The 11,542-nt window shown below is 32.4% G+C and overlaps 2 protein-coding genes across 4 annotated transcripts; one reads left to right on the top strand and one right to left on the bottom strand.

The window, feature by feature from the left end:
• Positions 1-2,201, top strand: ROC4 (rotamase CYP 4). The gene is made up of 7 exons (XM_007051268.3): positions 1-186; positions 275-469; positions 602-743; positions 855-943; positions 1,047-1,101; positions 1,254-1,339; positions 1,837-2,201. Exons 1-7 carry the CDS (start codon positions 133-135, stop codon positions 1,990-1,992), a joined length of 777 nt encoding a protein of 258 aa, XP_007051330.3. The 5' UTR covers positions 1-132; the 3' UTR covers positions 1,993-2,201.
• Positions 2,149-4,562, bottom strand: LOC18613830 (Haloacid dehalogenase-like hydrolase (HAD) superfamily protein). Of its 3 annotated transcripts, none has more exons than XM_007051267.3 (8): positions 4,424-4,562; positions 3,913-3,978; positions 3,711-3,776; positions 3,521-3,618; positions 3,277-3,402; positions 2,877-3,170; positions 2,707-2,772; positions 2,149-2,536 (listed from the first exon to the last, which is right to left on the bottom strand). In XM_007051267.3, the coding sequence occupies exons 2-8, from the start codon at positions 3,968-3,970 to the stop codon at positions 2,384-2,386; spliced, it is 861 nt and encodes a 286-aa protein (XP_007051329.3). In that variant the 5' UTR covers positions 3,971-3,978; positions 4,424-4,562; the 3' UTR covers positions 2,149-2,383. The 3 variants fall into 3 exon arrangements, with proteins under 3 accessions (XP_007051329.3, XP_017969311.2, XP_017969312.2); XM_018113822.2 differs by lacking the exon at positions 4,424-4,562 and adding an exon at positions 4,148-4,282; XM_018113823.2 differs by lacking the exon at positions 4,424-4,562 and adding an exon at positions 4,157-4,247.
• Between the last annotated feature and the right edge of the window lie 6,980 nt (positions 4,563-11,542).

Here is an 11,542-nt window from a genome sequence, read left to right as displayed (position 1 = left end):
CCACCAGATATCTCTCTCTTTCTGCAGTGGAGACCGAGGGAGAGAGAGTGACAGCCTTATCGAAATACACTTTCTTTTCTTACTAGACGCCCCAATAACAGAGGACTCTTTTCCCCATTCAACCACAGTAAAATGGCCTGCGGCTTCTCATTGCAGATGGTCCATATCACTCGCCTAACTTTCCAGGTCAGTTTTGCTGGGAAAGTTTTTCCTACTTCGATTTTCTCCCATTGAAGTGTTTGACTTGTCCTGCATTTTCCTTTCATTCCTACAGGGTCAAGATATTTCAAACGTGCATAGGCCGCTTATGATAAATTCGCGGTCAGGTTACTCCCAGAGTCAAACTTTGATCTCGCCTGGAAGAGCCTTAACATCGAAATTAAACTATTCAACATGTTTCCCTGTTACCCAACTTTCTAAATCTCCTTCCTTTAAATACCGGAGAATGGTTTGCAACTCGATCGCAAATGTAAGTCTTTATCATTAGTTTCTGTAAAATGGAAAAGTAATACATCTGAAATGTGCAATTTGAGCTCTGTTGGTTTACATTTGGTTCAGTGTTCACTGTTCAGCTTCTTACACATATTTGGATTTAATTTAGGATGTAGCGTTGCAATCAAAAGTGACAACCAAGTGCTTCTTTGATGTTGAAGTTGGAGGTGAACCTGTTGGTAGAATTGTGATGGGCCTTTTTGGGGATGTTGTTCCAAGAACTGTTGAGAACTTCCGTGCCCTCTGCACAGGCAAGCTATGCCTAGACTTCTATATTCACTCTTTCAAACCAGTTTTATTCTTATCTTCCCGGAACTATGTTCATTAGATCAACATATTTTTTGTTGATGTTGTTGTTGCAGGAGAGAAAGGGTATGGTTACAAAGGATGTTCCTTCCATCGAATTATTAAAGATTTCATGATCCAGGGAGGTGATTTTACAAACGGAAATGTAAACTCTCTCTTGCTTTCGTCTCAATACTTTCTAAAGATATATACCTTTTAAAAATACTTCTCATTGCTAAGCAGAAAACTGGTTCATTTTCTGGCTGCAGGGAACTGGAGGACGAAGTATTTATGGGTCCAGGTTTGAAGATGAGAATTTTGACTGTAAGTTGTGCTGTAATAATAAAGAGCGTGCAAAAATTATGCACTTCGCATCTTTTTGTTCAAAAATTTTGGAGTTTATATTGGGGCTGTTAGGTTATGGGATATCGTAATGAGTGCTAGAGTGTACTGATATTTGAGGTTGTTGGCTGCAGTGAAGCATGTTGGACCTGGAGTATTAAGCATGGCCAATGCAGGTCCTGATACCAATGGGAGCCAATTCTTCATTTGCACTGTAAAGGTGATCTAGCTGCGGCTGCCTTATTCTTTTTTGTACATGATGTATCTGGTTGCACTATTCCAATTTGAAATCCATTATATTTGTTGGAAGTTGTGCTTTTATGGTCATTTTTGATAACCAAAAAGGTATGAACGTCTACTAGAACTACTCTTGCTCTGTGATTGGGATTATATCTTATTAGTATAACCTTTTGGATTGGATTCTGACTTATGTGTGCATTATCTGCTTATAGCTTAATGCTGACTGTGCGCTGCTGATATGTCTTGCTAATCAATCATGCTGCCCAAATCACTTACTTATTTTTTTTTTAATTGAGGGAAGGGGAATTCAAATCCTTCTCTCTAGGCAGGGAATCATGTACCAACCAATGAGCCAAATGCTCGAGTGCTACTTTTTATTCTTGGAGAGCTTAAATATTCATACACACAATTTTGTTAGCTTAAGTTGGTTATTTGGTTCAAACTTTACATGTAATGTTGTGTTTTTGTGTTTTACAGACTCCATGGCTGGACAATCGACATGTTGTTTTTGGACATGTTGTTGATGGAATGGATGTTGTGCGCAAACTAGAATCTCAAGAGACAAGCAGGTCAGACAGCCCTCGGGTGCCCTGCAGAATTGTTAACTGTGGGGAGCTACCACTGGACGGCTGATATGCTGTTCATGTAACAAGCATGAAAATCATGTATAAGAATCAGCATTCATTGTAGCTGAGAGAATTTTGGATGATACTCTGTAAGCTCTTGGCAGGGGTTTGCTATTGTGATTCTCATTTTTTAGGGCAATAAAGCTTGCAGATCCCATGAAAATTCTTCTCTTAATGTAGCATCTTATTTTATTAATTTCAATCTATTTCTCTCCATTGTCTTCATTGCCATAAATTTAGCTAAGTACATGAATCATAAAGATACATATCTTACATTCTAAGTACATGTGGATATTACAGAGCTTCGGTCATTTATATAGTAAGCTTAACATGAATACTTCCCATGTACATAATATAACAAGGATAGCCTCCCTTCAAAACCAGGAATTTTCAACTTTCTATGCAAGGACGACAGTTTCAACTGCAGCAGATTGGATAACTTGCTCCATCTGCTCCTCTTCACCTTCGCATATCTCAGGTATTGCTTCTTTGATATTGTGGATGCTACTCAAGGCATAGTCTGCACCAGGCACCAGTACCGAGCTCCCCACCTGCCATCAGTATTCTCCAATGTTAGCTAAAACTGAACGCTGAGTGTTAATGGTAGCAAATAGAACCAATGCTTTATGCTTTTGCTTGTTTATGTTTAGCCATTCAAGATAATTGTTCCGGCAGGTTTTTAGATGCTGTGAATGCCATACAAAAACGAAAGGCAGCTTACTATAACTGTGTGAAGCCCTGCTGCTTTTCCACTCCCGATGTTTCGAGCACTATCATCAAAGAAAATCTGAAAAAATAAAAAAAGGATGGGCAATCCATGAATCATTTACATAGTTTTAAAAGGGGTAGAGGCCAAAATTTGTACAAATTCAAGAAGGATTGAGTCTTTACCGTTTTCTTTGGATTGACATTCGCAATCCGAATGGCAGCTTCAAAAGCTTCCAGTGAGGGTTTACAGAGAATTGGTGAGTTGGAATTGACACAGCTGGCATCAGTTCTGTCAGCAGTGTTGGGCTCTAGGTCTGCTCCTGCCAGAACTTGATTATCATCCAGCGCATCCATGAAATCAGCTGGTTCAAGAGGAGGGTTAAGAGTTTCAAAGCAGATGATTCCTTCAAAGCAATCTTCCAAGCCCAACCTTCTAAGAACTTGACTTGCATGTGCCTTATCAGCATTCGTGAAGATCTGAAAGCATCACGAGACATCTTAGAACAGCCAAGATGCAGAATGTTTTTCAGTGAACTTTATTTCGATCAGCTAGAAGGAATTCAACTTCACAGTCTTCACTTACTATTTTCCGCTGGGGCATGGAAAGCAGAAGGTTTCTTAACACCGGATCAGACCTCAGTGTTTCGTATGGCAATCTTCCATGAACATACGCGTGAAACTCGTCGTTGTCAAATTCATAACCAAGAGCCTGAAAGTGGGCATTTGTAACTCAACTTTTCAGATGCATATTTTTGTCAGAAACGGGGACCCAAAAATAATAAACTAACAGGAGCAGGGAATTTAGGGCAAGATAAACTCTCATTCACCTTTAAACCAGCCATTGTTGTTCCATATTCCCTGTATAATTCCAAGCACATTCTTGGTACTTCACTTTCTTCAATATTCAGGTATTGCAGCATAAATTCTGCAATTAAAACAAGTCAAATTGCTTATAACATGATTATGGCCCAAAAAAAAAAAATCTGAAGTAATCATGTTTGCTTTTTAGGGTCATACCTTCTATGTTCTTGCGGCAAGCCAAGTTGACACCTGTGCTTAAGGGGTATAGAGTATCATCCATGTCTGTAAATCATAATTGAAACCTCATAAATCAGAAATAATTCTAGATGCCTTAAAACAGGGGAGGGTTGAGCAAAAGCAGCTAGATATATCACATGATTCTGTTCTTAATGGAGAGATTAATCGTGCTATAACATACCAAAGAGCAAGCATTCATATTTAGTTCCAGTGGCTCTCCCAACAGCGTCCATCTTCATGAATGTACCTGTAAAAAAGTTCATCAGATACTGCCAGGATAATCTTAACCCTGCACTTATAAGCACTTTAGCATTAAAGTCCGATTTGGTTTCCAAATTGTTAACAGATTAAAACATGGGGAGATTGTCTTCAAGAAAATAAAGTGATGAAATGAGATTCAAGAAACTGAGAGAGACGTAATGAACCCATCAAGAGGAGCTATGGAAGAGCAAAGGCTAAGATCTTAGAGCTTGGAGCTTGGAGCTTAATGACATAGACGAGACAACCTTTTTCTTGGTTTTCAAAATGACAGCATATTCAACAAATTCCACTTAAATTTGTGATGAAAGCAAGGCAACCCCATCAACATTAACCACATAATCCCAGAGAGAACAGTCTTAAACACTGTATAGAAGAAAACAAATCAACAAGAAAACATTAAAAAAATCATAGCGCCATCGTTAAACAAATACCTAAACCAGTAGAATGAAAATAAAACAGCTCCGATGCACGATCGGAGTAGTGGCTGATGGGGCCTATTTATACGAACTCAAGGAAGGATGACCCCATCCCAGTTGAATGACGTATAGACGTGTTGAAAGGACGCTGAAATGGCTGAGGTGGTGACTATAGTTTTCTTTGTTTTAATATGATCAGGAATTACGTGCCAACTAAAAGAAAAATGTATGATTCGGAATTGCCAAAGTCGTCCTGCTTTTTGTTACCTGTCATTTTCCAGTGATTGTACTGTAAGCTGCTTTAAGAAGAACTCTTGTCACCCCAACTTTTTTTGTACAGAGAATATTGACGTTGGTCCCCAAATAAAAAGAATACCATGTGTTCCGATGCATGATGGCCACCACTTATCTTTGTAAATGTCAACTAACAAAAAATATAAAAAAAAATTATGATAAGTGGTAACATTATTTTTTTAGCTCTAAAAGATAATGTATGTTTAAAAACAAATCTCTTTTTAATTTTGACAGTTTTAATTAAGATAAAAGATTTTTAGATAAAATTACTTTCAATAAAACTTTTTCATATTCAAGTGCATATATTGAAAAAAATATTTTTTAAAAAAATCAACATCACTATTACTCTGGAACAATGATATAGAGATGCAAAAGTTAACAACAAAATATTTAAATTATATAAAAAATAGAGATAAAAAAGAACAAAAAAGGGTTATCATCATAATCATTTTTTCATACACACAAGCAAACAAATAGTATTAAAAAAAAAAAAGAAAAAAGGAGACAAAGCTGTTATGGTTTACTATGAGTCTTTTATTTTATTTTTTTTTAGTTGGAGAGGTTGCTATGAAAAAATCTCAAAACTTGTTTGCTTTAAAGTAATGACCATTCTTTGAAATGTTCATTCTTGAAGAAACCTGAATAGTCATTACCAACGGAGACCTTGGTAATAGCTATTCCAAGAGTGGAGAATAAATAAAAAATTTTATTAGACAAAATTACCTTTAAATAAATTTAAAAATTATCATCACATATAATATATAATTTCTTCTTTTTTCATATTTTTTTTCCTCTACTCATCTTCTACCTCTCCTCTTCTCTCTCTAAAGTCCCTAAATGAAAGGCAGCATGGCACCGATGTCAATTGCGAGAAGTATCAATTAGCATTCCCCATCGTATCCGACTATGAAAAGTGCCAATTTGGCACTCTAGCAACCAGATTTTGCCATAAGGAGCGCCAGGTTGGCACTCCATTACGCCGGCCACAACTTCGATGGTTAGCCATTGAAAGAAAGAAAAGAAAAAAATACAAAAATACTAAAATGGAATTAACAAAAAAAAAAGAAAAACTAAAAATTAATATTTTATATTTTAAAATTAAATTAAAATTTTTAATTATAAATTATAAAAAATAATATTTAAAATTTTAATTATAAATGTTTAATATTTTAAAAATAAAATAATCATATATTATAATAAATGGTATTTTTATCATTTATCATTTATTCCTTGGTTATTTCTAAAACTATTCTTACAAAACAAACATTAAAATAAGTCATAACAGCAATTCTTATCTTATTTCATTCCCACGAATCAAACTACAAAATAACTATTCCTCCTTTGTTCTATTCCCATGAAATGGTTATTCCATTTCCACCCTATTCCGTTCTACAAACCAAACATATCCTAAGAGTTTCTGTCTTAATGAAATATGAAGATAGAAATCAAGTTACACACTATGTTGAAAAACAAGTTATTACACGTCATGTTGAAAAAAAAAAGTTATTACATGCCATGTTTAAAGTATTTAACTCCAAGAGCTTATATTCTAGTGAAATTCAAAGATAGAGACCAAGTTATACATTATATTGAAAAAAATATTGTTACAGGCCATGTTGAAAAAAAAAGTTATTACATGCTGTGTTTAACTCCAATAGTTTAGGTTCTAGTTAAATATAAAGATAAAAATCAAGTTGCACGCCATATTGAAAAAAAAAATTGTTACAAGCTATGTTGAAGAAAAAAGTTATTACACGCCATGTTTAAGGAGTTTAACTCCAAGAATTTATGTCATAGTGAAATACAAAGATAGAGATCAAGTTACATGTCATGTTTAAACTATATCATATTCAATAGATTTGTTATACGTCAAGTGCATTAAAGTTGTTACATGCAAGTATGATGTGTAAAAACTCTATACAGTGTTATAATTTACTGATTTTACTTATATAACTTAAACCCATCAATATTGGGGTTTTATGAATGTAAATCAATAAATTCAAGAATATACATTGATATCATCTCTACTCATTGATTTGTAAATCAACGGTGATATGATAAGAAATAAACAAAGAAAGATGACGATGGTGGTAAAATTAAAGAGAGCTAGATGGCAGGAGAGAGAAATTGAGAGCACTACAGAAAGATATGAGAGAGAGAGAAATTGATAAAATTACAGAGAGTTGGATGGGGAGAGAGAGAAATCAAAAGTATAGCAGACAGATGTCGGAGAAAGAAATTAGAAGGGAAAATTGTAAATGGTTTAATTTATCTAAAATGGCTTCAAAGACATTTTTGTCAAGTCATGGCAAAAATTAGATTAAAACAGTTAACTTTATATTGTGGGCTATTTTTTAAAGAAGAAATTGTGAGAAATAGTCAACTTCATAAAGCCAATTCAAAAATAGCCCTTACTATAAAGTTAGTTGTTTCTACCCAATTTTTGTCATGACTTAGATAAAAATGCTTTTAAAGCCATTTAAGATAAATTAAACTATTTATCACAATTTTTTCTTCTAATTTCTCTCTTTGGCATCTGTCTGTTGTGCTTTAGATTTCTCTCTTTTGCCATCCAGCTCTCTTTAATTTTATTAATTTCTTTCTCCTACATTTGTCTGTTGTGCTCTCGATTTCTTTCTTTCGTTATCTAGCTTTTTCTAATTTTACCACAATCACTATCTCGTTCTGTCTATTTCTCTCCATATCGTCATCGATTTACAAATCAAAGAGCAGAGATGACATCAATACATGTTCTTGGGTTTATTAATTTACATCCATAGAATCCCAAAGTTGATGGGTTGAAGTTATATAAGTGAAATCTATAAATTAAAACACTGCTTAAAGTTGTTACACACCATGCTTGCATGTAGCAACTCTAATGCACTTGGCATGTAATAAATCTATTGAATATGGCATAATTTAGACATGATATGTAACTTGATTTTTATCTTTGCATTTCATTAGGATATAAAACTCTTGGAGTTAAATATTTTAAATATGGCGTGTAATAAATTTTTTTTCAACATAACTTGTAACAACCATTTTTTTTCAATACGGTGTGTAACTTGGTCTCTATCTTTATATTTTATTAGGATATAAACTATTAGAGTTAAATACCTTAAACTTAGCATATAATAACTTTTTTTTTAACATAACGTGTAACAATTTTTTTTAATATGGCGTATAACTTGGTCTCTATCTTTGTATTTCACTAGGACATAAACTTTTAGAGTTAAATATCTTAAATATGGCATATAATAACTTTTTTTTAATATGAAGTGTAATAATTTTTTCTCAACATGGCGTGTAACTTGGTTTCCATCTTTGTATTTCACTAGGACACAACTTTTGGAGTTAAACACCTTAAACATGGTATGTAATAATATTTTTTTCAACATGATGTGTGACAACATTTTTTTGAATATGGTATATAATAATATTATTTTTTAAACATGACATGTAACTTACAATCCATTTTTATATTTCACTAGGATATAAACTCTTGGAATTAAACATCTTAAACATAACGTGTAACAATAATTTTTTTTTAGGTTTTTTGGGTTGGTCCTTTTGTCAAAATTTTTACAACAACGGCATACCACTAGTGCATCCTTAAGGCTGCAATTATCAAGGCTTTGGATCCTTCCACAGCAATTCCACCAACTTAAAAAACAAAAAACATAAGACTCATGAAAAATCAAAATAGATTTGTCTCCACTTCTCTTTTTCTTTTTCTTTTTTTCATTTGTTCATTTGTTTGTATGAGAGCATGATTATGATGATGATACTTGTTTTTTTCATCTTTCTTTTTATATAATTTAAATATTTTGTTGTTAACTTTTGCACCTCTATATCATTGTTTTTGAATAGTGTGTGTTGATTTTAAAAAAAAATAAATAAATTTTTTTCGATACGTGCTCTTGAATATGAGAAGCTTTTATAAAGGTAATTTTATTCAAAAAGTTTTTTTTTGGTTAAAAATAATTAAAATTAAAAAAAAGTTATTTTTTTGGTTAAAAAATAATTCAAAAAGCTAACTTTGAGGGCCAAAAAAAAAATGGTCCCAAAATACAATAGGTTGTTGCATGATTTGCATTGCATTTTGGCAAATGAGAATATTGGGGCTTTATTTGTTTATCCTGAAAGGAGACTAAGGGATGGTTTCAAGTTGGTCTGGAATCTTGGAATCCAGAATATGGGTGAGGGGCTCGTCAGCTACAGTGAAGTGGGGTTTTGAAGATGAGTATAATTCCTTTCTAGGGTATATAGAATAAAGCATATCGCAGTAAATATTCAATTATCAAAATTAATGAGGAAATGGCATTATATACTGCTCCATCTATTCTTTGGTCCTTACGCAACTGTTCATCTGTTATCTCCACCGATTTCAACCAGCGCAAATGGGGTACTCTTCACGTGAGCTGAAAGCAATAATTTGCTTGAACTAGAAGATGGGCAAGTGAGCTGAATCTACCTGTTGGCATGAATAAAAAGGGGATAAACCGATAAATCAAATGAGTAATTTTCTTATAACAGTCATCGGTGGACGAGGCATTGAGGGAAAGTACAAGTTGCTTAAACATTTTCCTTTCTTATCTTGGGATAGGAGGATTCGAATCTGTTCCTTGAGCAGGGAATACATGCACTCAAACATTGTTGGATTCTGCAGTTCCGGCTAGACTTTTTGCCCTTGGGAACTTTGCACCAGCCGCAGGAAAGCAAGAACTGATGGGGATATTTTGATGAAAAAATGTAAATGCAGTATGACTTAAAACCAAAACCAAGTCTTGCCTGTCACACATTTCCTTGCTTTTGACAGCGAGGGAGTGTCAAAACACTGCTGTACTCAAGTATGCTACGGCACTTGATCGGTATAACCAAGCATATACTTATCTTAGTACTAGTTGGAGTGCCTTTATTCAATCAACCCCTCTCTGGTCCAAGATTTGTAAAATCTTTGCAGATAAGGGCATAATGCAGTGGTACTAAAAAGGGAAAAAAGAAAGAAAAAAAAAATCAAAGAGGAAAGAGTATATATCATGAATATTAATGTAATGGGTCGTAGCACATTCCTGCATTGTGGTAGAAAGAGATAGGACATGCACCCACCCAATCTTATGTAAGATTTGAATGTTGATTTTTGCCCTCACATGCTCAGTTTTTCCATATAAAGTTTGAAGAGTTATATATATGCCATTAATCCTCTCAATGACTACCCCACAAACAGTTTTGGTAATGGTTACTGGGTGACTAACAATGCCAGAGCAAGCATACAAACAAAATAAATGATTTGGATTTTGGAGATAGGAATCCTTACACAATTGTAGAGACAAAATAAACAAATTAATGTTCCACTCTTTCATTCTTCCTTTTGTTGTTTTAAATGTTTTGAGTCATTTTTTATTGTATCCCACATGGCCTTGCATGACATGAGAAGGCAATCAATCTATGCTGTTTTCAATAAGGCCAAACCCAAAACGTAGAAATAATCTTGTGCTCAGCTCTCCTCATCAATCAATCTCAACAACAATTAGCACTATACATGTCAAACATAAAACGGTAGTATTTGGTATGAAAAAAAGTATGAGCATATTTTCTGTAATGTGTTTAATTAAATTAAATTACAGTCAAGTGATATAACGTGATCGCAGTCCAAAACCAATGTAATTAAATTACATTGCATTCTGTAATGTTATTAAAAACATTATAACCCTTTAACTTTATTATTTTGTTAAAGATATTTTGTGATGTTATAATTAAAATAAAATATATAATATAAGAATTAGAAATTAAAATAAAATATAAGAAATTAAAATTTATATAATATAGGTAAAAGGAATTAAAATAAAATATATAATATAAAAAGTTATATTAAAGAAATGAAAATAAAATGTATAAGATTATAATAAGAAATGAAAATAAAATATATGACATTAAAAATATATTTAAGAGATGATATTATATAAAAATTAACAATAAAAAATACAAGTATATTAAACTTGCATTTTAATAAATAGGGATAATTTTGAAAATTAAAATTACATATTTAGTAAAGCAATTGTAAATCAAACGTTGTAATGTTATTTTTTCTGTATTTTAATCATTATTTTACTTATATACCAAACACTGTAATATTATTTTCCTTACATCACATTACTTATAATCACATTGTATTGTTAAATATCAAACGCCACCAACATATTTGGTAAAAGTAATGTTGTTTCATACTAAAAAGGGAAATATTTAAAATTGTTGCAAATATAATAATTCAATATACAAAATAATTTTTAAGAATTAAATAAAGATAACAATGAATTTAATAAATAAAATTTATATTATTTCAACAACAATAACAACAACTAATGTTATCCAATAATTAATGTTATCATTTAATATCATTTAAATATTAGTATTATAATTGCATAAATTATTAAATAATCTAGATCTTTCCAAGGTTGTTGCATTTGTTAGTTAATTCTTCTATAGGTGTGCAAGTGAAGTCAAAATTAGATCCCTACCAACATGAGCCAGTTGTGCCATGCATTCAAGTTTTTGATATTCTTAATTGGTGAAAATTAAAAAAAAAAAAAAGAATAAAGTATTCTGTATTGTAAATGATTGTCAAAATTTTTTTTTGCTTTTCTTTTTTTACAATTACATTCGAGTAAGCTTTTAACATTAGTGAGAGAGCCATGAGTAACCATAAAAGTAGGCTTCTTGTAGAGATTTTGAAAGCATTGGTGTGTTTCGAAAATTTGTTTAAAGAATGACATAAAAGGCAAATAATATACTACTTTTATTTTCATTTGTTTTTTCAGAAATAAAATCTATTATATCTGA

The sequence above is a fragment of the Theobroma cacao genome, chromosome 1, assembly GCF_053813885.1.
Source record: "Theobroma cacao isolate CCN51 chromosome 1, ASM5381388v1, whole genome shotgun sequence".
NCBI lineage: Eukaryota > Viridiplantae > Streptophyta > Magnoliopsida > Malvales > Malvaceae > Theobroma > Theobroma cacao.
This window is presented reverse-complemented; position numbering and strand designations above follow the sequence as displayed.